At 42.4% G+C, this 22,038-nt stretch overlaps 1 protein-coding gene across 3 annotated transcripts; it reads left to right on the top strand.

The window, feature by feature from the left end:
* Positions 1-3,052: 3,052 nt before the first annotated feature.
* LOC128697733 (uncharacterized) lies at positions 3,053-18,928 on the top strand. 3 transcript variants are annotated; one of them, XM_053789598.2, is made up of 5 exons: positions 3,053-3,209; positions 10,879-11,547; positions 12,604-12,693; positions 12,921-13,088; positions 16,236-18,928. In XM_053789598.2, exons 2-5 carry the CDS (start codon positions 10,888-10,890, stop codon positions 16,749-16,751), a joined length of 1,434 nt encoding a protein of 477 aa, XP_053645573.1. In that variant the 5' UTR covers positions 3,053-3,209; positions 10,879-10,887; the 3' UTR covers positions 16,752-18,928. The 3 variants fall into 3 exon arrangements, with proteins under 3 accessions (XP_053645573.1, XP_053645571.1, XP_053645572.1); XM_053789596.2 differs by having other exon boundaries at positions 12,891-13,088; XM_053789597.2 differs by lacking the exon at positions 3,053-3,209 and adding an exon at positions 7,582-7,704 and having other exon boundaries at positions 12,891-13,088.
* Positions 18,929-22,038: the final 3,110 nt, after the last annotated feature.

Raw genomic sequence — 22,038 nt, 5'->3', positions numbered from 1 at the left:
AAGAACTAAAAGCCATAAATGAAATCGAAAGAAACCCAAAGTATTTCTTCTATGCCAAATCAAAGTCGAGAACAACGTCCAGTATTGGGCCCTTACTTAAACAAGATGGGTCCTACACAGATGACAGCAAGGAAATGAGTGAGCTACTCAAGTCCCAATATGACTCAGTTTTTAGCAACCCACTAACCAGACTGAGAGTCGAAGATCAAAATGAATTTTTTATGAGAGAGCCACAGAATTTGGTTAACACAAGCCTATCTGATGTTATCCTGACGCCAAATGACTTCGAACAGGCGATAAATGACATGCCCATGCACTCTGCCCCAGGGCCAGACTCATGGAACTCCGTGTTCATCAAGAACTGCAAGAAGCCCCTATCACGAGCCTTTACCATCCTATGGAGAGGGAGCATGGACACGGAGGTCGTCCCACAGTTACTAAAAACAACAGACATAGCCCCACTCCACAAAGGAGGCAGTAAAGCAACAGCAAAGAACTACAGACCGATAGCACTAACATCCCATATCATAAAAATCTTTGAAAGGGTCCTAAGAAGCAAGATCACCACCCATCAGTTACACAACCCAGGGCAACATGGGTTTAGAACAGGTCGCTCCTGTCTGTCTCAACTATTGGATCACTACGACAAGGTCCTAGATGCACTAGAAGACAAAAAGAATGCAGATGTAATATATACAGACTTTGCAAAAGCCTTCGACAAGTGTGACCATGGCGTAATAGCGCACAAAATGCGTGCTAAAGGAATAACAGGAAAAGTCGGTCGATGGATCTATAATTTCCTCACTAACAGAACACAGAGAGTAGTAGTCAACAGAGTAAAGTCCGAGGCAGGCACGATGAAAAGCTCTGTTCCACAAGGCACAGTACTCGCTCCCATCTTGTTCCTCATCCTCATATTTGACATAGACAAGGATGTCAGCCACAGCACCGTGTCTTCCTTTGCAGATGACACCCGAATCTGCATGACAGTGTCTTCCATTGCAGACACTGCAAGGCTCCAGGCGGACATCAACCAAATCTTTCAGTGGGCTGCAGAAAACAATATGAAGTTCAACGATGAGAAATTTCAATTACTCAGATATGGTAAACACGAGGAAATTAAATCTTCATCAGAGTACAAAACAAATTCTGGCCACAAAATAGAGCGAAACACCAACGTCAAAGACCTGGGAGTGATCATGTCGGAGGATCTCACCTTCAAGGACCATAACATTGTATCGATCGCATCTGCTAGAAAAATGACAGGATGGATAATGAGAACCTTCAAAACTAGGGATGCCAAGCCCATGATGACACTCTTCAGGTCACTTGTTCTATCTAGGCTGGAATATTGCTGCACACTAACAGCATTTTTCAAGGCAGGTGAAATTGCTGACCTAGAAAATGTACAGAGAACCTTCACGGCGCGCATAACGGAGATAAAACACCTCAATTACTGGGAGCGCTTGAGGTTCCTGAACCTGTATTCCCTGGAACGCAGGCGGGAGAGATACATGATTATATACACCTGGAAAATCCTAGAGGGACTAGTACCGAACTTGCACACGAAAATCACTCACTACGAAAGCAAAAGACTTGGCAGACGATGCAACATCCCCCCCAATGAAAAGCAGAGGTGTCACTAGCACGTTAAGAGACCATACAATAAGTGTCAGGGGCCCGAGACTGTTCAACTGCCTCCCAGCATACATAAGGGGGATTACCAACAGACCCCTGGCAGTCTTCAAGCTGGCACTGGACAAGCACCTAAAGTCGGTTCCTGATCAGCCGGGCTGTGGCTCGTACGTTGGTTTGCGTGCAGCCAGCAGTAACAGCCTGGTTGATCAGGCTCTGATCCACCAGGAGGCCTGGTCACAGACCGGGCCGCGGGGGCGTTGACTCCCGGAACTCTCTCCAGGTAAACTCCAGGTATGCAAATGATAAGAATGGAATAAGAGAGACAGGCTACAAGAAGCATTGAATAGGATGCAAGGGTAGTCAAACTAGCTACTGGAGTTCCACCTCCAATAAATGGGAAAGGAAAGAGAGGACCATACACAGACTATAAACTGGAGGTGAAAAACTTCGAATACCATGCTAGGGGAAACAATCCGATTGAATGTCGCATTAATCACAGTATCACAGGAGGAGCACACACATCACGTAACATCAGCAGCATTGTGCAAGGTTAGCAATGTTAGAGCTGCTTGTAACACTTAATAACCCATACGGTTTAAAAAAATTTAATATAATAATTAGAACTGCCTTCAGGGATCTTAACGAAGAATCCTTTAAGAATATAGACGACTTAAGCAACGCCAACAAAGAAGCAATATCTAGTCGAGCATGCTCATAAATTCAAGGTCCTGACGTTTACAGATATACCAGTCCTGGAAACGAGGAGTGGACTGAACTGTAAAGAAAACCAAAAGAACTACACTTAGAGAGACGACAAACCAGAGTATACAGATGACACCGCAGGGTACATAGGGACATATTTAAACACGAGGATAGGATCAAGAGGAATGGAATGAGCTGGATGAGGAAGATTTAAATACGCTCCATACACAGTTTCAAGATTATAATAGAACTCAATTATTATTATATTCATGGGGAGCGCTGAACTCTTAAGGGTCATACAGTGCCTTGGGGAAAGGAAGGCAATCAGGTTCTATCCTTGAAAAGAGAGGAATAGGTCCTGTTTCTGGATCAAGAGCTCTTCCCCGACATTAAGGCACTCCCTTGAGACTTCATGGACTCAAAGTTCAGGAGTTAATAACGCCGGTCGATTGCAGCTAAAAGAACGGAGACATGTGCTGAAATTCTACCCCCGCAACCACAACACTGAGTACCTACATACGAACACACGTACACTGCAAATCTGTATGCAATGATGAGCATAACATAATGGAGCCAGGATAAAACCCGTGGTGGTACACCTCTTTTCTCTTATTCTCCCTACTATCTTCCAGTAACCATGGCTGGAACACAATACCTTTCCTCAAAGAGGGTCAACATTTTCACACTCGCTCAAGTATATGGGAAAACAAGTAGGTGCAGGAATTGTTCGGAGTTGATTTGTCAAAACAATGTGGCAACAATGGTTAAGCCCCTCCCTCTGGCCTCAGGTTGAGGTGTGATCCTTGCCACAGTGGCTCTCACTACCTGCTTCCCAACAAGTACGCCGCCTCACCACAACAAACTCTTAAGTAAGTCTATTATACTTTTCTGAATTCGCTCGCGTGTTTAGGCAGCATCCTCGTGAAGAATGAGCAATGTATAGGAACAATACCTGAGCTTGTTTACGTTATGTAATGCACCTGACAGCATCACCCGGATGCTGAAGGAAAGTTGGAAAAAAAAAAAGACCGTGTGTTTCACTGGCTGCCTGGTGACAATAGCTCATGGCGGCCTGATTTCCTCTGAGTATGGAAATATAGATACCCAAACAATTTTATATTGGAAGAACGGTGAGTATTATATCACTGCCTCATGATTGTATATTATTATTATAATCAAGGGGGGAAGCGCTAAACCCAGAGGATTATACAGCGCCTGGGGGGGGATGTGGAAGGCATTCAGGCTTAATTCGGGGAACTGGAGCACAGATCCAATTCCCTAAATCAAGAGCCCCTCATGATTGTATAAGATGTACAACTGTGATTAGCATTAAGACTTATGTTGCTATATTTGTTTTTGACCGAGTAAGTTACTCTGGTCACAAAAAAATTACGCAGTGTTCCTCCATATCCTCGTACTGGGTGAAAACGGAAATAAAAAAAAATATACTTCGTTTTGAGCTCAAGTTATGGAAAGCACAGAGATCGCCAGGGCATTATTACAGGGGGCAGCTTACCTGTGCTTAGAACCCCAAACATTTTTTTTATTATTATTTTTCGGGGGGGGGGGGGAAGAGGAAGAACTTTTCTATACATTTGTAACAAAGTACACTATATATATTTATACAGTTGATAAGTACGGTGCTTAAAGTATATCAAAATAAAACAAAAGAAGCTTAACAGTGTACTTTGATAATTTTCTATAACAAAACAGTATTAAATACATGTTACTTTATGGCCTTTAATGAAATCATAAAATACAGCAGGAAATTTGTCATTTTGTGTACCAGGTCATGAAGTTGAAAGTGACCTTTCGAATCAGTTTCAATTTACATGTATTATTTATCAGGGTTGATTGTGCCCCCCTCCCTCAAACAGCCCGAGGCTTCCGTCTCAATGATAATCCTCTGGACAGTAGGGAAGAGCGGTTTATATTTACGTAATAAACTAATACGTGTTAGTGGTTCCAGATGAACCTTACTCTACCATTTTCAACTAATATTCACTATCCCAATTTAAAAAAAAAAAGTGCTGTATAAAATAAGGCGGAAAAATAAGCATACCGGCATGTTTGAGTTATCTTTGATTTTAATGAGCATCAGTGGGATGCAATGAAAGTCAGACGAGGCAAGACATTAATGTTGAGGCGCTTACAGAATGCTGGTAAGTTGCCAATAGTGTTTAAAGCTCTGAAGGTGCAAGCGAATTACTTTAGAAAAGGTGGTCTGTATGTTCATTCTTCTTGTATGGTAGCAATTATATATACGTTACATAGTGATGCTAGTGTTTATTTTCGTGGTCAGCTCTGTGCTCTCGTGGTATTGAATGTGCTGAAGTCCGGCATAGTAGTGTTGGTCAGCCGGTTGTGTAAACCTCCGCACTAACCCAAGGTTTCTAGCTGGGGTTTCCACATCCAACTTACCAAGTCACACTGCACTTAGAGGTAATAAGTTCAGATCATCTTGGCAAGGCTGAGTGAATCTTCCTCAACTGGTTTGCTTGTTTTAATTAGTCATGGAAGGTATTGGCTTTCATATTTTAAATATATTTGAGATTTTTTTTCGCTATTTGCATCTATTGAGGAGTGTGTAGGTATAGTCAACCCAGATCTCCCATAATCATCTCATGACACTGCCAGGTAGTGATCGCCTGTGTTTTAAATGGTATGTAAAACCTTGCTCCTGTAAGCCAGGGGATGTTTAACCAGTTACGAGTATCACTTGGTAAAAGAGCCGTGTTAGGAGACATTTGTCCTGTTTCATAACGACTAAACCGCTACCATTATATATAATCTGGCAGTACTGGGATGTGTATACCGGTTTGTGCGTTGCATAGCCTTCATGTAAAGTCAGTGTTGCGAAGTTCTGTTTAGTGCAGTTATGGCTGCTTTCTTATCAGAACCTGTTTTATATACAACTTATGTAGTCGCGTTGTGCGAGGGCGGTGTTCCCATTCTTCTATTTTGGGTCTTGTATAATATGAATATTCTTCAGTGTGTTTGATTAATGGTAGTTGGTACTTCATGTTGTGCCATGGACATGGATTATTCAGTGACTATATTCCGCGGTGTTACAGCCGTGTTGTGAAACCCTCGCCTCCTTAGTAAATCACAATATAACCCGTACCATCACCCAAACATGCTTGACGAGTTTCACAAACACGCAAAACAATGGGTGTTAGTTTTTAAGGCAATGTAGCACAATAAATGCCCATTTTAGATCTTGAGCTCTGATTGATCTTCCCAAGAGAAGGGGGTGGTGCCTTGATGCCGGTGAGACTCACGATCCGTGAGTAAGACCCAGTACGGATTTGGGGTTTAATAGATATAACACTGGTCTGCATTTGGAATGTTTTTAATTTTTATTTTTATTCTTGGGCTGCTGACTGTAAATATCTAAACCATTTTCCTCTATCACGTAAGGATTTTTAATAAAATACAAATTAATTATAAAAAAATGTGAATTTTTAATAAATTGTTAATTTATTAAAATTAGGCAAGCAATCATGGAAAAACACATTCTGTTAGTTTTAAAAACACATGAATTCCAAGTCAACATGAATAAAATCAGATGATTTTATTAAAAAATATGCTCCTAATGGTTAGCCTACATATTGAATCAAAGGAAGGAGGACCTCTTTGATTTTCACTTGTGCTGTGCATCGAGCCCATTACGTTTCAATGACCAGCAGTAATCCGCCATCATGCTGAAATTCCGTTTGCCATGGTATCGAGTTTCCATGGTGCAGTTATCCTGATGGAACCGCTCTCCTTATTCCTCACTGTAGTCCCCACAATTGTTGGGAAAATAGTCAAGATGTGAGTGCAAAAAGTACATCTTCACACTCATTCTAGACCCAAGTTGTTGGAAACTTGAAATCAGGCCTTGGATCATTTTTTTTCATATTCGGGGGAGTGCCTATTTCCCAGGAAGTTGTGGACAGTCTGCTTGAATGAAAATCAGGCATTCGCCTGGATACCTGCTAATGCTTCATCAGAATGCTTGTCCTTCATCAATTCCCGAATCTGAGGGCCAACAAAGATTCCTGCCTTTAGCTTGACTTCTCTTATACGAGGACACTTTGACTCCAGGTACTTGAGAGCAGTTCCATTCTTGTTCAAGACCTTCACAAAATTTTTCATAAACCCTAATTTGATGTGGAGTGGTGGCAGAAGAATTTTCTTGGGGTCAACTAGTGGCACAGTTTTCACGTTGTGATTTCCAGGTAAGAAGCTGGTTCTTGGTGGCCAGTCTTTTTGTTCATAGTGCTGGCTGTCTGCCCTACTATCCCAAAGACACAGAAAACAGGGATACTTGATGTATCCGCCTTGAAGACCTAGTAGGAGAACAATAACTTTTAAATCACCACAAATGAGAAAATTGTGATTCTGGTACTTGATTGCAGATATTAGTGTGTTGATAAATTAGACACATGTGCAACTCTTGGGTATCTTTATTGAGGAAACGTTTCGCCACACAGTGGCTTCATCAGTCCATACGTAGGAGAAACTTGAAGAACAGGAGGAGAATGAGGTAATCGGTCCCTCAACCTTGAGTCGATGTGTTCAGTCCATCAATCTTGAATAGAATACTATTCTATTCAAGATTGATGGACTGAACACATCGACTCAAGGTTGAGGGACTGATTACCTCATTCTCCTCCTGTTCTTCAAGTTTCTCCTACGTATGGACTGATGAAGCCACTGTGTGGCGAAACGTTTCCTCAATAAAGATACCCAAGAGTTGCACATGTGTCTAATTTATCAACATGTCGGTTCTCTGAACCATTCATCTACAAAGATATTAGTGTCTTCATATTTGCGTAAGTTTCTGATTTAACATTTAAGTCAATATAAGGTAAGCATTTTAATTGGTAATATACCACTTTCTCATTATGTTATACGAAAAGAGAAAAGTAACTTGGCAACCTGATGTGATAGAGATGAATAAAAAACACAATGAATCACTATTTTCCATATATATGTACCGAAAAAGATATCATAGAGTCAATAAAAATAAAATCACGCAGACCAATATATACTCGCCTTCGTCTCCACCCAAGTTTGGTGCCGAGTTAAATTTATAAGGAAGACACATATGCAAAGTGTGGGGAATTTTTAGAATACATTGAAATTCTACCTTAATATACCAATATATGTTAACATTCTGACTTATACACCAGTAAACATTGATATTCTGCACTAATATGCAACACAGTGATATTCCCCCGTAATGTACTCCCCAGTACCTTCTCAATTCATTGGATCGAAGTTCGTGGTGAGCGAAACATTAGACTGAAGGCGCTCCTAGTGAAACACGGGATTGAGGTTCCTGGTGAGCGAAACACTAGGTTCAGGAAACTCTTGGTAAGTAAAGCTTTGGATTGAAGACGTTCCCGGTGAGTGAAACATTGGATTGCAGAAGTTCCTGGTGAGTGAAACATTGGATTGCAGAAGCTCCTGGTGAGTGAAACATTGGATTTAAGAAGTTCCTGGTGAGTGAAACATTGGATTGCAGAAGTTCCTGGTGAGTGAAACATTGGATAGAAGAAGTTTCTGGTGAGTGAGCAGCGCTGTATGACCCTTATGAGTTTATCGCTTGGTTTTAATAATAATAATAATAATCCTGGTGAATGAATCACTGGATTGAAGACGTTCTTGGTGAGCAAAATATTAAAGAGACTCCTAATGAGCGAAACATTAAATTGAAGAGGCTTCTAGTGAGCGAAACACTGGACTGAAGCTCCCAATGAGCAAAACATTTGATTGAAGCTCCCAGTAAGTAAAACATTGGATTACAGCTCGTAATGAGCGAAACACTGAAGCTCCCAGTGAGCGAAACATCGATGCTTCTAGTGAGTGAAACATCGACGCTTCTAGTGAGTGAAACATCGAGGCTTCTAGTTAGCGAAACATTACGCTCCTTGGGAGCGAAACCGATGCTTCTAGTGAGTGAAACATCGACGCTTCTAGTGAGTGAAACATCGACGCTTCTAGTGAGTGAAACATCGACGCTCCTAGTGAGCGAAACATCGACACTCCTAGTAAAACATTCAAGAAGCACCCAGTGAGCGAAACATTGAAGCTCCTAGTCACCGAAACATTGAAGCACCCAGTGAGCGAAACATCGATGCTCCTAACGAGCGAAACGCGCTCCTAGTAAGTGAAACAAGCTCCTGGTGAGCGAAACATCGACGCTCCTAGTAGGCGAAACAAGCTCCTGGTGAGCGGAACATCGACGCTCCTAGTGAGCGAAACATTGAAGCTCCTGGCGAGCGAAACATCGACGCTCCTGGTGAGCGAAACATCTACGCTCCTAGCAAGGAAACAAGCTCCCGGTGAGCGGAACATCGACGCTCCTAGTGAGCAAAACATCGACCCTCCTAGTGAGCGAAACATCGAAGCTCCTGGTGAGCGTAACTAGGATGCAAGTTCCACGAGAGTCGTGCTCCCTTGTTATAATACAACTCATGCTCCCAAGCAAGAATACGTTGATGAGCCATTTATTAAACTTGCGGAAAGACACGTTGGCCAATGGAGACTGTTGTTGGCTTGCCACCATAGCGATATCACTATCCTCCCCACCACCCACTGTAGTGTACGGTCTTGCATCAATGATCTGGCAGAGCGGAGCCCCAAGGTAGCTAGGTATTCTGCTGCCGGCTTATAACGAGGTCCAGGGAGGGCATATTCATTCCTCTTGGCATAGTTTAGAGCTTAACTGGTACTGCTACTGGTGCAAGTCAGTCTGGACCGGACCGTTGACTGGTACCGGTGCAAGTCAGCCTGGGCCAGACCCGTAACTGGTAATCTCTCTAATGTACAGAAATATACCTAGTTGGATGAATCTTATGAAGCCTGAGTAAACCAGTGGTGAGAGGACTGGCCTGCTAATTTTACGACTGGCTTGAAATGGGTTCGAATCCTTTCCATTCCCTGAATAATTTTTGTATACAAGTCATACTTTCCAGACTCAGGCAGGAACCTAATCAGATTGAACATAACATAGTGTGATGTAATGGTTTAGAAAACCGACAAATTGAAGAATGAGACACTGGTGCAACATTTGGAAACTTTTATTGAGGAAACGTTTCGCCAGCCAGTGGTTTCTTCAGTCCAATACAGAGAAAAAACGATGAACGATGAGGAGAATGTGGTAATCAGTCCCTCAGCCTGGAGTCGATGTGTTCAGTCTATCAGTCATGAGAAAAGTACAGCATATGCTCGGAGAAGTGGCTTATATACTGCAGTCAGGTGAGTAGAAGCAGGGAGAGGCAGAGTCACTATTGGACAAATCCACTAGTATATGCAAGTCATGCCTGTTAGGCAAGCTGCCTCCTGCTTCTGCTCACCTGACTGCAGTATGTAAGGCACTTTTCCGAGCATACCTGGAGTTTACCTGGTTCCGGGGGTCAACGCCCCCGCGGCCCGGTCTGTGACCAGGCCTCATGGTAGATCAGAGCCTGATCAACCAGGCTGTTACTGCTGGCTGCACGCAGTCCAACGTACGAGCCACAGCCCGGCTGGTCAGGTACCGACTTTAGGTGCTTGTCCAGTGCCTGCTTGAAGACAGCCAGGGGTCTATTGGTAATCCCCCTTATGTATGCTGGGAGGCAGTTGAACAGTCTTGGGCCCCTGACACTTATTGTATTGTCTCTTAACGTGCTAGTGACACCCCTGCTTTTCATTGGGGGGATGTTGCATCGTCTGCCAAGTCTTTTGCTTTTGTAGTGAGTGATTTTCGTGTGCAAGTTCGGTACTAGTCCCTCTAGGATTTTCCAGGTGTATATAATCATGTATCTCTCCCGCCTGCGTTCCAGGGAATATAGGTTTAGGAACCTCAAGCGCTCCCAGTAATTGAGGTGTTTTATCTCCGTTATGCGCACCGTGAAGGTTCTCTGTACATTTTCTAGGTATGCTGTACTTTTCTCATGATAGACTGAACACATCGACTCCAGGCTGAGGAACTGATTACCTCATTCTCCTCATCGTTCACCTTTTTTCTCTGTATTGGACTGAAGAAGCCACTGGCTGACGAAACGTTTCCTCAGTAAATATTTCCAAATGTTGCATGTGTCTCATTCATTATATAGCTATTGTACGAGTATGTATCATGTCATATATCACTGCACTAACAATCCTTTATGACGATATCACAATATTAAGATGCTTACATTATGGATTGGTGCTATTGACATTATGAAATTCCTTCATAGCATCTAATAAATACATAGGTATACCGGAGAGGCTTTCTTGTACACATAGTTTCAACCTTTTTTGTCACAACTCTGTTACACATGTTGGTACCATGACCATTGGTATGGGTTATATGTAATCCTTAAGCAGACATCCTATGTGATGCTTATTCATATTCTTCTGGTCTGGGTATTTTCAGCCAATTCTTGTGAAAGTCTCTTAAGTTTTCGCATAGTTGGTGTTCTCACCAGTTTCCCGAGGTAATTTCGATGTTCTTACCCGGTTCTTATTACAGTCTTCCTGTTGACAGAGGTTCTAGTCCTGACGGGGTTTGTATATTTACAGGTTGATGAGATGGCCTCACAAGATTGCCAGGTGTGCCTGGAGCCTTATGACGATAAGGTGCGACGTCCGCGCTGCCTCAGCTGCGGCCACACCTTTTGCACCTCCTGCATCGCTGACACAATAGCTCGTGGACCCCTCTACTGCCCCTTTTGTCGCGTTATCCATGCCTCGCCCGTCGCCCGCGCTGATGATGTTCCTGTCAACTACACCGTCGTCAGCCTGTTGCAGGATACACCGTTCTCCATGGGCACAGAGCGCTCACTTGCGCTTCTAGCAGAGCTTAAAAAAGAAGCTAATGAGCTTACTACGACTCAGTTAGTGGCTTGTAATTGCCACCTCACAAGACTTACGGACTTTAAGAAGAGGTTGTCGGAGCAACGAAGTGTCCACCAGGTGCAAATCCAAGCACTGAGGACCCTGATAGACCGAAACGAGAGTCTCCTGCACGAAATGACTAGCACCGCTGCCCAAGTGGACGCCACCATCACCGAGGGCATGGAGAAGCGCACTACACTGGAGGCGGCGCAGGCCAGGGTCAACGCTGCCTCTACTCTCTTGGAAGTCACCGCTGCTCATCACGACGACCAAGAAAAAGACGAATCCGTCCAGGAGTGGTGTGAGTCCGCTCACCAACTGCTGCAGTCACAGGTCCTCGTTGTCGCCAGAGAGGTAAGTCATAATTTAATACAGACCGTCAGCTACAGGTATGGTCATCAGTCATAGCTGTCAATCGCGGCTGTCACTTACAGGTACTAGAATCAGTCTAGAAGGCGAATCAGATAGTCAGTCTATAGTGCCTTGTCTCGGTCAGCCCAGTACAGTCGTCAGTCACAGCCAGGGAGACGAAGTCACTAACAGCGGTCAATTTTCATAGGTCCCAGATTCCTATCAAGGGAATAGGCTCTTGATTCGAGCAGTTAGTCACCCTCCAATTCCTCCAATTCTCCAGGCACTGTATGATTCCTACGGGTTTAATGCCTCCCCATAATAATAATATACTAATGTTTGTCTTTTGGGTCAGCGTATTAAATAATAATTTGGTCCCTGACTCGGTGAGTGAGGTGAGTAGTTAGTCACAGACTAACTCGCAGTTTCGAAATCTCATTTTACATTAACTGGCATCAGCGGCATATGAATTAATCTCTATCTGGAAACCCAAATGAAGCTAGGTAGAATGTAAACCTTTGTGGCAGCAGTTGTTAGACTGTAGTGCCGGGCAAATATATTTTACTAATGTACCTTCGTGGTTCATGGGTCCTGTACGCGAATATCTGGCGGCGGGGGCGGGGGCGTTGACCCCCGGAACTCTCTCCAGGTAAACTCCAGGTAAACATCCACGTTCTTCCTGGTAAGTCGCGACTCCTGGGTTCCGCTCATAAATGCTATCGCAGGCCTGCGTTCTCGCCCATAAATCATCTTGTATAACCAATATGGTGAATTTCAGGGTTCATGTGACAATATTCGGGACACAAGACGACCTTCATGGCGATAAGGACCTTAAAGACCATAAGACGATTTTCAGATGATCTTCAGGGCCAAACGCAACTAGTAAGGGCCATTAGATGACCTTAATAGTTATAAGGCAATTTTCAGAGCCATAACATGACACTCAGGTTCATAAGACGACCTCTGGGACGAAGACAAATATTGTTTGGTGGGTCGTAAACAGTTTTGGTCAGTCTTTAATTCCCACTTTTTTTTTTTTTTTTTTTTTTTTTGCCGTAGGTGGAGCACGTGACCAGCGCCGCCCTACAAGCAGTAGTGGGTCACAGCATGTCCGCAGCCGCAGCTTCTCTAACACCCACCAATCCCAAGGTTAGTACCCAGGTCATTCCCTTATACCATGGCAGGCCACTTCCTCATCCCCACAAATCTCAATACAAGTACCCAGAATTCCTATGCTATCTGTGAGAATGAGCAGACAGTGAAGTGTGAGAATGCGTATATTTTGTATCAAAAAGTAATGATGCGAGTATGAATGACTATCTTAATTTCTGGGGTGGGATTTGCAGCTGGCTCACGACATGCCTAACACTTGGCAGCTGGTTGAGGAGGTGATGAACAAGGCTCAGCTGGTTGGTAGCGGCGTGTGCGCCATCTTGGAGACAGACGGCAGGCGGCGCTGCGCTAAGATGGTACACGTGGAAAACAGAATCTACCTCTCATCGCTCAAGGAAGGAGACCCACCCATCTATTCACACACAGTACCTGTGAGTTACCCTATTCAGTAATTATATAGACTAGCATACATAAACTTTCACCTCATTTACATTTATTTCGTAAGTAAATTTTGGTTCCTTTAAAGATCTACTTAAACACTTTACAAACCAGTCAGCTTTCTTTACTCGTCTCTGTGACATCTACAGTCCCCTCCAAGGATTTTCCATCTCTGTGCCCCTCCAAGTTCTTAAGGAGCCAGAAATTATAGACGAAAATGCCTTGAAGCAACATTAACTTCCATTTCAGACACAATTGTGCAGAATAAATGTGGTTTCATTATCTGTGAAATGTCACAAATCCTATCGCAGTCACATTACAAGAGGTCATTAATATTTATACTACTACTACCCATCCTGTTCCTCATCCTCATATCTGACATAGACAGAGATGTAATCCATAGCTCCACGTTTTCTTTTGCGGATGACACCCGAATTGCCATGATAGTGTCCTCCATCGAAGACTTCGCAAGACTCCAAACGGACATCAACCAAATCTTTAAATGGGCCGCAGAAAACAATATGAAAATTCAATGAAGAGAAATTTCAACTACTCAGATATGGAAAACTTGAGAAAATTAAAACTATCAGGGTATACAACAAATTCTAACTACACAATAGAGCGAAAAGCTCATGTGAAGGACCTGAGAGTGATAATGTCAGAGGATCTCACCTTGAAAAACCACAACAATGTATCTACCTCATCTGCTGGAAAAAATGATAGGATGGATAATGAGAACCTTCATAACAAGGGATGCAAAACCCATGATTCTCTTCAAATCGCTTGTTCTCTCTAGGCCGGAATACTGCTGTACACTAACTGCCCCCTTCAAGGCAGGCAAAATTGCTGACCTGGAGAGTGTACAGAGAACTTTTACGGCATACATATGTACGATAAAGCACCTAAATTACTGGGAACGATTGAAGTCCCTTGATTTGTATTCCCTGGAATGCAGGCGAGAAAGATACATGATAATATACACATGGAAAATCTTAGAGGGATTAGTACGAAACTTGCACACGAAAATCACTCCCTACGAAAGCAGGAGATGTAGCATTCCCCCAGTGAAAAGCGGGAGCACCACGAGTACACAGAGATAACACGAAGTGTCAGGGGCCCAAGATTGTTCAACTCATTCCTAGCATACATAAGGGGGATTACCAATAGACCTCAAGAAGGCCCTGGACAGGCACATAAAGTTAGTAGCTGATCAGCCGGGCTGTGGTTTTTACGTGGGTTTACGTACGGCCAGCAGTAACGGCCTGGTTGCTCAGACCCTAATCCACCACGAGGCCTGGTTTCAGACCGAAACCCTCTCCAGGTACTACTACAACTTTTTCCTGACTTGACCCAATTCTTCTTTTTTTATACATCCTCTGTGTTGTATTTTTTTTATATTGACTTGCTAAAGCTCCTGAAGAGCAAAACGAAACCATAATAAATGTCGCAGAATTTGTTCTTCCCTTTTACTATTCATGTCAGATTTCCCTTTATCCCTGTGTACTGTGTTAATGTTGGATGCTCACGAAGTTATATAGTTTCAAGTACAAACGATAAATATACTTTTGAAATAAGAAAATCATACATTTTGTTTCATTGCAGATACACAAATAACCAACATAGTTTCTTTATATGTGCGGATTATTGGTGTATTGTTCCAGCCACGATATTGTGACTTTTTTTTTTCTTTCACTGCAGATATTATATGGGATAATCATTATATGCCTGTTTCTTGTGAGGATTTTTGAATGATAGTTAATATTTTTTTCTTCTCGAGATGCTTTATTGAATGGATAACTTTGGCCTTACAGCGGCCTATTTATATATATACGAAAGTCTTTAAAAAAAAAAAAAAGCCTGATTTCCTCGATAATTTTATAGAGTACTGAGAATATGGATGTTAAAGGATAAATCACAATACCGTGGCTGGAACAAGTTCAGCCATACCTTGTTAAAATATAAAGTAATGTAATTAAAAAATACATATAAGCTATTCTATAATATTTTTGTGGCTGAATTCATTTTTTTTTCATGTCTACATAAATAAGCCAATGCGTTTTTCGCCAGATATAAACATGTAAGTATAGTACGTTACCACAAACTTATTAGCTATCAAAACTTTGGGCCCAGTCCCTGGAGCCATTATTTACCTCTGTAATATTTGGACTACTACCCACAGGATGTACCATAATACAGATATTAAACTAGCTGGAACAATTCACAATTAACCTGCTAAACTTTCCTCTAGTAAGCATGGCTTATTTGTGAATGTGGGCTTTCGTAGTGATTATGAAACTGGCATGCAGTACAGATGTGGAAAAACGGTGTAACCCAAAAATAAAACATGGACCTGAATGTCAGGGCCCAACTGGAAGATCAGATATTATGGTAAATGTTAATAAATTCGCTACCTTTTATCTCCCGTCCTCCCCCCTCCCCCTCACACACATACACGTATCTTTGTCAACAGTAATTCACAACCCACAAATTGGAAATGAAAACTAAACGATGGAAACTATGCGGATCGAAAAGTCTGATTTTCATTTCTAATTTGTGAGTTGTGAATTGCTTCAGCCACAGTCATCCAGTTTTTTGTGTGGATGTGATGATAATCCTTTCATAGTACTGAGTTTATTCTTCTCTGTTATGTTAATCTTATTCTTTGTCTCATTTTCATTGTCATATTCTGAACTGTAGCCCCGGTGGCCTGGTGGCTAAAGCTCCCGCTTCACACACGGAGGGCCCGGGTTCGATTCCCGGCGGGTGGAAACATTCCGACACGTTTCCTTACACCTGTTGTCCTGTTCACCTAGCAGCAAATAGGTACCTGGGTGTTAGTCGACTGGTGTGGGTCGCATCCTGGGGGACAAGATTAAGGACCCCAATGGAAATAAGTTAGACAGTCCTCGATGACGCACTGACTTTCTTGGGTTATCCTGGGTGGCTAACCCTCCGGGGTTAAAAATCCGAACGAAATCTTATCTTATCTTATCTTAACTGATGTCTTCTTGGTGAGAAACCAGTCTACAATTAGCTGACTTACGATCAAGCCTCCTTCACTTCTTGAGCTAAATGATCCACACGGGTTTAGCTCATCAAGAAATGCAATACAATTATTCATTGTGTTACTTTTCCTGCAGTACCGCGACGTGCGAGGTCTGGTGGATGAAACCTGCGTGAGGATCTTCCTGGAACTGTCTTGGGGAGGTCAAGTTCAAGGACGTGTATGTATCAAGCTGCTCAACACAGCACCCAGGACACGACAGTTCTTCTTCCTGTGTTCTGGAGAGCGCGGCCCTTCATACGCCAACACCAATCTGTTCGAAGTTGAGAGCCGAGGGCAACCTGGTGAGCGGGTGTGGGGCGGTGACTATGAAAACAATGATGGCAGTGGTGGGTCAGCTCTTCCAGGTCTGATAATGGGTGACCTCAATGTGCAGACGGTGACGGCGGGGCTGGTGGCCGGGTACTGTTATGGCGACGAGCACCGCAAACCCTCACACTTCGTCATCTATAATAATGACTGTCCCGTCGCCTACGAGGAGTGCCCTATAGGAAAGGTAGAAAGTGGGATGGAGTTGGTGCGGGCAGCTGCTAAACTGCCCAATGTGCAAGACACCGCTATCAGTGACTGTGGAATTGTGTTGTGTATCTGAGACTAATTATATACGGAAGGAAACCCTGGACACGCCGTCACACATGTGAGAAAAATTAAGTGATCCTGAGCAGTCTTCATCGCGTAATAACCTAATATGAAAACGTTTTGTGTTGGGTTCAAAACGTTAGTATATTGCGTATTTAGAACTGTCTCTGATCATGAAGTACTGTAGTGTGACTAGTTAATGGTCCAAGTCGGATCGAAACGTTGTCATAAAGTTTCTCCTATGTGCTGGTTATTTGTGTACTGTAGTGGTGTGAAACATTGAGCGGGTATATGAATTATGTTGCACTATGTGTACTTTACAAAGCCTGGCATTCCTGCTTAGAAATGGATGACCAACTGTATGTAAATGTGTTAGGAAGATTAGTGTTGTTGGCTGGTTTAGATGACAATGCTATGGAACCGGCGGACTGGGGGGAAGGGGTCCTCACTGTGCAAATTTTCTTTTAAAAATATTTAGCAGTTCTATGTCAAATGGTGATATTTGGCTCACCTTGAGATATTAAAAAGTCAAACATATTTATTAAATCGTGAAATGTTGAAAATTATTTTATTAAGGAAGACCAAGCATACTTCAGTCCCATGTTAATTAAACTCATTTCCCCAGTTGCTACGTAAGTGCCTGTATTTATCATGAGGTGGATAGCTTAACCTTGTCTCGATAGGATCTTCCCTATTTTTCACGAAGTTAATTTTAACAGTAATCTTGGTTTAGATAGGTTTGTAGGTAAAATATTTCAATAGTTTACTACTCTGTGAGAAGACAAGACATGTCTGTCGTGCACTGCAGTTTGGCAGGCTGGAAGCTGTTGAATTAATTTTCGTGTTGAAAATAAATTATGTGATTACCTAACAACTGTAAGAAAGCATAAGATGTGCAACAACAACGTCGCATAGATATAACATTTTCGTCAATGCAAATATTTGTTTACTGTAAAAACTAGCTTCGAGATCTGGCATCATTGGATTAGTCAGCAGCCATGATGAGACATTCTCATTCCCTTGCATCTCAAAACTTTAAGATATACATTTTTTACACTGAATTTATAGGCTAAGAGCTGTTCTCTTATCAGCTCATTTTAAATCCTAGTCCTATCCATGCCATTCCCAGAATGCTACCCATAACTCCACTAGCCTGACTAATTACGTTTGGTACATTGAAAGCCTATCGACTGCACGTGGGTCAAAAGCTGTAATTCATTTGTATACAACAAGAATACTTCCATAAAATAGTGATTAAAGTAAATTATCGAATGTATATATACGAAGATATATACCCCTCATGGTGCTAAGTAGGTTTTTTTTTTTTTGTATTATAAAGTGTGCTAGGTAGGTATTGTACTAAAGACATGCTCATACCAGAGACAACCTGATAAGTCATCTGTTAGTTAAACCTTCAGTAGTCTCTCAGGATTACATAACTCATTGTTATTTTTTACACGTGATTAACTTAAAATGTTTCATTGTTAGTGGCATGCATAAGCATTATTAAGTTATTTTCTTGGCAATATTGTAATAGGGAACACGTCGAGGTTCCTGGAATCATTTTTGACTGATCTAGGTAGAATACGAACGATTGTGAAGTAACTGACAGGCACTAGGTGGAGTTATCCTTCAAGATCAGGTGGATTATTATTATTATAATCAAGGGGGAAGCGCTAAACCCGAAGGATTATACAGCACCTGGGGGGAGGGGATGTGGAAGGTATTCAGGCTTAATTCGGGGAAGTGGAGCACAGATCCAATTCCCTAAATCAAGAGCCCTTCACCAACATCAAGGAACCTTCCTTGAGGGGAAGATCAGGTGGAGTTAGGAGTCTGCGTTGTCACCCTCCATGATTAGGTGGAGTTGAGTGTAGGTGGGCACCCCAACTATCGTCACAGAGTAAACAACTCTGGCAGGTCAGGTAGCATTGCCAATCAAGACAACTTTTATGAATTAGCATTTAGCAGTGGTTTTATAATACAGCCGAGAGAGGCAGTTGTTATTATTATATTCATAGGGAAGCATAGGGGTCATATAGCGTGAGAGAGGCAAAATGTAGTGAGTGTTTAAGGAAGTAATTGTAACTGGACTGTGGTTTGAAATTGACCATACTACAAGTTCAGGAGATTGATAAAATGGTGCTGTGTATGAAATGTATTTTGTTAAATATATTAAATAATATAAAACTTTACTTTTATTTCGACCTTTTTCTTTACAGAACGTAAAGGAAAAAATGTATATGAAATCACTTTACGTATACCATCACCCGTTTCTTATGCTTAAACTGAAGTTTACAACTTTGCTCAAAGGGATATACACCGAAAGGCGTTTAGCTTTCAGTGTACAGACACTGGGAAGTTGCTCTTCTCCCTATTTTAGGGATTAAAGTATTTTAAACTGGTAAGGAAAAGGTGACATACATCCTTAATGACCCTTTGAGTAATCGATAGAATTTAGGCCACATTAATCAACGTAATTTTGCTCCTAAAAAATAATTCGTAGTTATTTTTTTTTCAACAAGTTGGCCGTCTATTGGTGAAAAAGAATAGATGCACCACATTTTGCGGCTTCTCTGGTCTATATAACATTTTACAATGTTAGATCAAGAATTATGTTAGCATACCCATCACGCAGGATGGTTTTAAAGAACAGATCATATGTCATAATAGGTTGGTTTCATGAGTATGGATTATTATAATCAAAATCACGCTAAACCCACTAGGGTAGTCATGAGTATGAGATGCTTGCAACAATGAAAGGTTCATATATAGCTTGTAGAATGGGAGGTAATCATTAAGAGCCCTTCACCATCACGTCTGAAGGCTGTTGAGCGGTGAAAGACGCAATAGATGACTTCAGCAGTGAAATTCCGAATTAGCTAACATGACCAGGAATGCACTGCGTTTCATGTAGCTAGATGCCATTAGTGAGACACTGTAAAGTATAAAATAAACACTTACCAACGTTTGGGACGTTCGTTGACGCTGGTAAGATAAGATTTCGTTCGGATTTTTAACCCCAGAGGGTTAGCCACCCAGGATGGGTCAGTGCGCCATCGAGGACTGTCTAACTTATTTCCATTGGGGGCCTCAATCTTGTCCCCCAGGATGCGACCCACACCAGTCGACTAACACTAGGTGAACAGGACAACAGGTGTAAGGAAACGCTTCGAAGTGTTTCCACCTGCCGGGAATCGAACCCGGGCCCTCCGTATGTGAAGCGGGAGTTTTAGCCACCAGGCCACCGGGCTCTTGATCTGGGGAATTGGATCTGTGTTCCAGTTCCCTGAATTGAGTCTGAATACCTTCCATCTTCCCCCCCCCCACACATACACATGCGCTGTATAATCCTACGGGTTTAGCGCTCTCCATGATTATAATATTACTCACCAGTAGCTTTATCAATCCACTGGACTGAAAAAGCCCTTGGTGGGAGAAACACTTCCAAAATAGCTACCCAACGATGCGTGTCTCTTGTTTACATACATGTCATGTTTGCAACAGAAATTGTCTCAGCTGTCCATGAACAGGATTGCTATTTCTTTGCACTGCTCGCCCACCAGTAATATAAATTTCATAAGAACGTAAGAAAGAAGGAACACTGCAGCAGGCCTGCTGGCCCATGCGAGGCAGGTCCAAGTCTCCCACCGGCTTGAGCCAATGACCCAACCAACCCTAAACATTCATTCATTGCTTTCTGACAAACTGCTACATACGTCCTGGATCGCTCCCTTTGATCTATTATCTATTGCTATCCTACACTTGGCTTCCCAACATAACGTTCTCTAGCACCGAGGCAGATAATAGGACTGCTCCCATTACATTAGAACAGAATAACGCAGGAACACTGTATTAGACCTGTTAGCCTATGCTAGGCAGGTTGAACTCACACTCAACCACACCCCTCATACACCCATCTAAAATACATTTAGAGCTACGCAAAGCTGTCACTTCAATGACGCTACATGGGAGTTTGTTCCACTCATCTACAATTCTATTGCCAAACCAGGACTTTCCTACATCCTTTCTAAATCTAAATTTGTCCAACTTGAATCCATTGCTGCGAGTCTTGTCTTGGTTAAATTCGTTCATCATAAAAAAAAACCATACCACGGGCGGGGATAGAACCCGCGTGGTATGTTTTGTTTGCAATCGTGTCATTACGATTTCGTGAGTCATGTTCGTTCATCATGTTACTGTTTCGTACATTTCAATCATAATCCCGTTAGTTCCATGTCTTTCCAGAGAGGGCAAATTCAGTGCCTTCAGCCTATCTTAAAAAATATTTCTGATGCATGGCATAACATTCAACGCATTTTTTTCCATTCTGTAATATGGAGACTAAAACTGGGCATAATCAAAATGAGGCCTGACCGAAGATAAAGTAAAGTATAACCTTAGGATTTTACCAATTCTTGATATGACACCAAGAATCACATAAGCTTCATTGTACTTATGTGCTGTTGTCTTGGCGTTAAATTTCTAATAACTAGAACTCCTAAATCTTTTTCAAATTTAATTTTTAGCCTATATTTAGGGAGCCAAGGCCGGGTCACCACTACTTGGAAAAGACCCGGGCCGGGAGAATACCGGCGAATAAAAAAAAAAAAAAAAAAAACAATAAAAATACGTTGGTTAGGCTATTGTTTTATAACTTCACAAAGACATCGTGAGGGACGCGGACTACAGGGTGTTCCTGTTCTAACTTAAATATTACAGAGAGGCTTCATCTCCTCATCACACTGGCCGTACATATACCACCCAAGTTGAGTCACCCCAAAAATGAAAACATTCATTTAACAGCAGTCTTGCCAGAAGTATGAAGACTTCAGATGACCCTCTAAACTGCAACATAAAATGAGTGTGATGAATGGTTTTGAAAACCGACAAGTAGATGAATTGAGACACTTATGCACTGGACAAGCACCTAAAGTCGGTTCCTGACCAGCCGGGCTGTGGCTCGTACGTTGGTTTGCGTGCAGCCAGCAGCAACAGCCTGGTTGATCAGGCTCTGATCCACCAGGAGGCCTGGTCACAGACCGGGCCGCGGGGGCGTTGACCCCCGGAACTCTCTCCAGGTATGGGAATCTTTATTGAAGAAACGTTTCGCCACACAGTGGCTTCATCAGTCTAATACAATGTAGAAATGGGTAAGGAGAGAAGTTTGAGGTAATCAGTCCCTCAGCCTGGAATCTGTGTGTTCAGTGATAGACTGAACACATCAATTCCAGGCTGGGGGACTGATTACCTCAATCTCCTCATCTCCTTTCCCATTTCTACTTTGTATTGGACTGATG

Source organism: Cherax quadricarinatus, chromosome 68 (assembly GCF_038502225.1).
Source record: "Cherax quadricarinatus isolate ZL_2023a chromosome 68, ASM3850222v1, whole genome shotgun sequence".
Classification (NCBI taxonomy): Eukaryota; Metazoa; Arthropoda; class Malacostraca; order Decapoda; family Parastacidae; genus Cherax; species Cherax quadricarinatus.
This window is presented reverse-complemented; position numbering and strand designations above follow the sequence as displayed.

Excerpts from the sequence above, each read along its gene's own strand:
- LOC128697733 (XM_053789596.2), top strand. The coding sequence starts at position 10,888 with ATGGCCTCACAAGATTGCCAGGTGTGCCTGGAGCCTTATGACGATAAG. Across the intron at positions 11,548-12,603 it reads TCCTCGTTGTCGCCAGAGAG|GTGGAGCACGTGACCAGCGC; the intron begins GTAAGTCATAAT and ends TTTTTGCCGTAG. Across the intron at positions 12,694-12,890 it reads TAACACCCACCAATCCCAAG|CTGGCTCACGACATGCCTAA; the intron begins GTTAGTACCCAG and ends TGGGATTTGCAG.